The sequence below is a fragment of the Lactuca sativa genome, chromosome 8, assembly GCF_002870075.4.
Source record: "Lactuca sativa cultivar Salinas chromosome 8, Lsat_Salinas_v11, whole genome shotgun sequence".
NCBI classification, from domain to species: Eukaryota; Viridiplantae; Streptophyta; class Magnoliopsida; order Asterales; family Asteraceae; genus Lactuca; species Lactuca sativa.
In genome coordinates this window covers 126,656,905-126,662,515 of record NC_056630.2, presented here as the reverse complement: position 1 = coordinate 126,662,515, position 5,611 = coordinate 126,656,905, and the positions used below count along the sequence as shown (strand labels likewise).

Below are 5,611 nucleotides of genomic sequence, written 5' to 3'. Positions count from 1 at the left end.
GGCCTAAGTAAATTTTCTATCTTGATAGCGTTGTTTTAAGTTATATAATATTTTTAAATTGTAATTATCTTTTTCTTCGTTTACTTTTATTCAATATCCTTGCTAATTTAATTATTTTAAATATTAATATTATTTATTATAACTATATAACAAAAATATATGATTTTTGTTATAGTTAGATATATATCAGTATCTATTTTTAGTTGGTTTCTCATTAGTATTATATATTCCCTTCGCCTTTTGCATTTCACCATTTTTCAATATTATAAAAATATGGAAATAAATAAACGTAAAATAATATTAGACTAGTGGATATGGATAACAAGTTAAGGGTGTTATGTTATCATACCCAAAAGGTACCCTTTCATATGTCATATCAAAATGTTGTTATAACACCGAATGGAAGAAATTGGGAACTTATTATAACATCTTTAATTTTCTATGGCATCATTTTTTTTATATATATTTTTTCGTTTTTTTCTTTTTTCAATTTATTTATTTTTAATTGTTTTTTGTCATTATATTTTTTTAATCATATTGGATTAATCAAAAAAAAAAACGAAACATGCAATTTAATTAACTCATAGAATAACCATAATATTAAAACTTAAAAAAACATCACACACATAAAAAAACACAACGTTAACAAAAAAAAAAAACAATTGTCCGAAAAACTAAAAACTGATCAACTAGTCATCCAAATATTGTCTTTCGATTTTCTTCTTCATCTTTCGAAACACTTACGCTTTTCGTGGTCCTATATTTGTTTCGATGGTCTGGATAATTGCTAAGTCCTTCGCCATTTGACCTTTCTCGGTTTGCTTTCGAAGACACTCCAAGTGCTCACATTGCACATCAATCTTTTTTTGGGCAACCAGATTATGTTGGTCGAACTTTGCTTTCATTGTCGCCAACTCTTGTGCCCTTCTACCAATTTCGTTCGCATGACGTTGAGTATATTTCGCTTTGTCGCATCCGATCGGTCGACGATAGGATATCATCTGTGTCTGCGTTAAGGTCGACGTTCGTTCGTACGTCGAAAAGGTCAAACGAACTAGAATTACGGGACCTCTTTGATTGTGCATCCCCCGATGTTGGCGTCTTATTCCATTTTGGATCTAGCCTAACAACCTCCCATATTTTTTCAAACTCGAAAGTGTGCCCCATTTCCACTTGATATTGTTCCCCCCGCGGCTTTGTAAACATTAAAATCATTCGCATCACTTTGCCTTTGCGATTCTAGTCTAATGAAAATTCCATTAAACTTGGTGCATCAACGACTGATCGGAGTCCATTTGCTGCTAAGCATGTTGATATTCCGATGTGGTCGTTTCTTTATAAGCGTGTGGAATTTGCCCAACTTTTCGCATATCATTTCCTACGATTGGATTCTTTGAAGTTCCACACCACGTCATCGCCAAAGCATACTCCTCCTTCGGTGTCCACCATAGTGGAGGTTCTTCTTCCATATCCGCGACTGTTTTCCCTTTCCTTTTCCCTTTTCCTTTCCCTCTCCCTTTCCGACTGTCTCCCGCTTATGTTTCAGGAACAATTTATGGTGGTGGTTGTGTGGATGGTGGTTGTTTGGTTGTTTGTTGCATGGAAGTGAAAGCACTTAAAAGATTTTGTTGAAGATTTGGGTTTTGTTGCATGTAAAGGGACGTAGGAAATTGCATTGGGGGTGAGTTCGAGGTGAGCATGTTCATATAACTTTTGTATTGTGCAAAACCCATCAGGATGAATATGTTTGTGTTTGGAGGTGGGGTTTTCGGGTTGTGCTCCATATTTGGTTGAAAGGAAAAGTATTTTTTTTTAAAGTTGAAAATAGAATGAAGATGAGAAAAGATTGTGTGGTTTAAAATTTTATGTTTGTATGTATAGGTAAAATAAAAAAGCGTTAATTTTTTTAACATATTAATTACCGTTCAACAACGGTCAAATATTGGACCATTTCACGCGTTATGAAAAGTTACGAGGGCAACGAAGGATAACATATAGCCTCACAACGGACGAAAACGAAGTGGGGGAGCCGGTGTTTCGCTGTTACCACGCTGTTCAGTCTTAACCTTCATTAAGTTCACTTTAATATTTGTTACAGTAATGGTTAACTCGTGGTATATATCTTTTTGTTACGGTATGTAGTATTACACAAGGTATTAGAGTATTAGCTACTATGGATATATTTATATTCGGAATAAATAATTAAATAAATAATAGAAAAAACCTTTGTAAACTAATAATAGTTTATAAGCTATTTTTTATTTGTAATTTGAAAAGACTTAGAAAAATAAATATCCAACCAATAAATACTTTAATCAACTGTATAGAATCTTGCCAAAAGTACATTATTATTTTTTTTTTTCAAACTTTCCATGTGTGAACCTATAATTTAATAATAAGTTGAACTATCATCATCGCTTCCATCATAACTGAAGCTTCCATCAGCGCTTCCATCATCTTAAATGGATACGTACCAGAATGAGAAGCCTACCCCTGTCACCATCTTATATTTATATGGATTCATTGGATTGTTCACCGAAACATTTACTAATCCTGTCCTCATCCCCATATCAACCTTGTAAGCAGGTGCTGCTGTTTCGATTAGATCATCGGAAAATGGCTGATGAAGTGAAGTTGTATGGCGCCATGGGAAGTCCATTCGTTTGTAGAGTGAAAATTGCTTTGAATATGAAGGGAATCAAGTATGAAAACCTGGAAGAGGATATCTTCAACAAGAGTGCCGACCTTTTGAAATATAATCCTATTCATAAGAAAGTACCGGTGCTGCTGCACAATGGAAATCCGATCTCGGAGTCTCTTGTGATCATTGAATACATCGATGATGTCTGGAAAGGGATTCCGATTTTGCCTCAGGATTCTTATGAGAGATCTATCGCTAGATTCTGGGCGAAATTTCTTGATGATAAGGTAATAATTTCAAATTAATTAATTATATATAATATCAAAATATTAATTTTGAGATGCATGCTTACTTTGTAAAATATTTTACATTTTATGGTTTGTTCAGTGCATCCCTGCACTCAGGGTTGTTGGCACCAATGGAGATGAGAAAGTTGTCACAGAAGCTTGTGAGCAACTTCAAATACTAGAAAATGAGCTCAAAGTCAAAGGTACAAAGTTTTTTGGAGGTGACAACATTGGTCTGGTGGATATTGCTGCTGTTTTCATAGCTTACTGGCTTGGAATAAGGGAAGAAGCAGCTGGAATAAAGTTCTTCACGGAAGACAAGTTTCCAAAACTAACCAAATGGGCTGATGATTTCGTTAACTCTCAACTTGTCAACAATGCCTTACCTCCACGTGAACGCATGCTTGCATTTTACAATAAAATGTTTGGTAACGTTAATTAATAATAGTAAATGTAACTTTATATATAAACTTGGTTATTTTGTATGTACGTGGTTGTTGAAGTTGATGTTTCTTACTTTCTGTAACATACATCTATTGATCAATGTTGCAATAAGCAGATCTTGCAGGCTTATCTATTTCTATTATTAATGACAATTATGATGTTACGTGTTTTTAACGTTGTGGTATGCAATATAATTAATTAAACCCATGATCTTGCAATTGTCGCTGTGCATGTGTGTCGACCCTAATTTCGAGCCATTTGGTGACGAGCACACCTAGAAAAATATATATGTTGTACATAATTGGTAGTGGATTCGTCACTTCTCTAGGTGATATCATTCTTTGTGTGGTATTTGGTAATGCCATTTTCCCGTAATTAAAGGTTGGTTTTGCTTGATTCCGTTATGTGTGTTTGGAATTGGATCTTGATCTTGGCCAATTAAACTACATAATCACAAGAAATCACAAGAAAGATGAATTATATTTTGAGTAAATTACATAAATTGGCCACGTTAATCTAATTAAAGAATTTCCACCATCATTTATCTATGCATCATCTGGATTATCAACAATTTTGTTACTGTCGAGATTTAAAACGGCAAAACATCAACGTACTCACCATTTTTTTATCGCTGATATTATTTTTAGAATTTATAATTTGTAGATAATCCAATTTATCAAGTTTATTTGTTTTAAATTTTGGCTTCAAATAGGGATCCCATCGCTACGAAATGGACCGAAACTACAGGAAGAAAGAAAGGAACCTAGTTGGGTTTGAACCCCATCTTGTTAAAGCTCTAATGGTGCGTTTAGTTGCGGAAAAATAGATCGTTTTCCAGAAAAAAAATTCAAGAAAAATGAGAATTTTGAAAACGCATTTAGTTCGTTTATTTTTTTAAATTTTTTACGGAAAATGAAAATTTTCCGTTTTCTAAAATTACAAAGAAGTTGGAAATTTTTGGAAAACTAATAATTATTGTTTTCCACATTTTTCCAATTCCAAAATTTATCTAAAATATAAACACAAACTCACTCGGTCACTCCTACCTAGACCTGACAAAACATGACACGACGCGAAAACCCGATACGAAATTAGCGAGTTAGGGTCAGATATTTTGACAGGTATATGTAAACGGGTTGACACGATACGACACGTTAATTAAACAGGTAGGGTTAGGGTCAAAACTTTCAACTAGAAGATTACGCGAATATGTCCCGGTTAATTAAATATTATTTATTATAAATTTCATATTTTTATAAATATATTATATGTTACAGACTTATAGTGGGTCAAACTCAATGATTAGAAATAATATTCAAATTTTCAAAATTACTTAATTTTAGTCATCTGCACCATCTATCCCTTTTGCTCCCCAACTTTAACTATTTTCATTTTTGAGTAAATTACACGAATAGTCCCTATGGTTTAGAGTAATTTACATGTTTGATCCATAACTTAGTTTTTTAACTCGGAAGGTCCCTTCTGTTTGTTTTTGTTACAAACTTAGTCCCTGTCTTACCTAAAAAGACTATTTTGGCCTTGATTGTTAAATTTATTTAAATAAAGACACCCCCAAACCCCACATTCTCACATTACCTTACCTATCTCACCATTTTTTCATATTTAAATAATATTCTTTTTAGGTAAGATAGAGACCAAGCGCGTAACAAAAACAAACTCTAAGGACCAAGCGTGTAACAAAAACAAACAATAGGGACCTTCCGAGTTTGAAAAATAAGTTAGGGACTAATCGTGCAATTACCTCAAACTATAGGGACCATTTGTGTAATTTACTCTTCATTTTTCCTTCAAAAGTTATTTTAAATTTTGTCATTCCATCTCATAACTTCAGTGTTTCACTTTTTCCTTTTTGTCTCCACAACTCCTACTTTTCAACCTTTAAAATATTTCAACCCGACATGACACAACCTATTTACAAGGTCTAAACCTTAACCCGAAACTTGACACGAAACCGACACGAAAATAAACGGGTTGATACAGCATGGCACGATAATTAAACGGGTCGGGTTAGGGTCAAACTCTTTCAACTCGTTTAATATCTTTACACGACACGAACCCGACACGACACGACACGTTTGCCAGGTATACTCCCACCTCTATATACCCCACCTTAACATCCCCAACCCACCATACCTCTACCTACCCCCCCCCCCCACACACACACACACAACCACAAACACACATACACACACCTACAAACACACAGCCACAGCCACGC

The 5,611-nt window shown here is 34.1% G+C and overlaps 1 protein-coding gene across 1 annotated transcript; it reads left to right on the top strand.

Moving 5' to 3' along the window:
- Positions 1–2,525: 2,525 nt before the first annotated feature.
- LOC111920125 (probable glutathione S-transferase) lies at positions 2,526–3,546 on the top strand. The gene is made up of 2 exons (XM_023915704.3): positions 2,526–2,928; positions 3,029–3,546. The coding sequence occupies exons 1-2, from the start codon at positions 2,617–2,619 to the stop codon at positions 3,368–3,370; spliced, it is 654 nt and encodes a 217-aa protein (XP_023771472.1). The 5' UTR covers positions 2,526–2,616; the 3' UTR covers positions 3,371–3,546.
- Positions 3,547–5,611: the final 2,065 nt, after the last annotated feature.

Coding starts and splice junctions, on each gene's coding strand:
- LOC111920125 (XM_023915704.3), top strand. CDS start 2,617: ATGGCTGATGAAGTGAAGTTGTATGGCGCCATGGGAAGTCCATTCGTT. Junction 2,929..3,028: donor CGAAATTTCTTGATGATAAG/GTAATAATTTCA, acceptor TGGTTTGTTCAG/TGCATCCCTGCACTCAGGGT.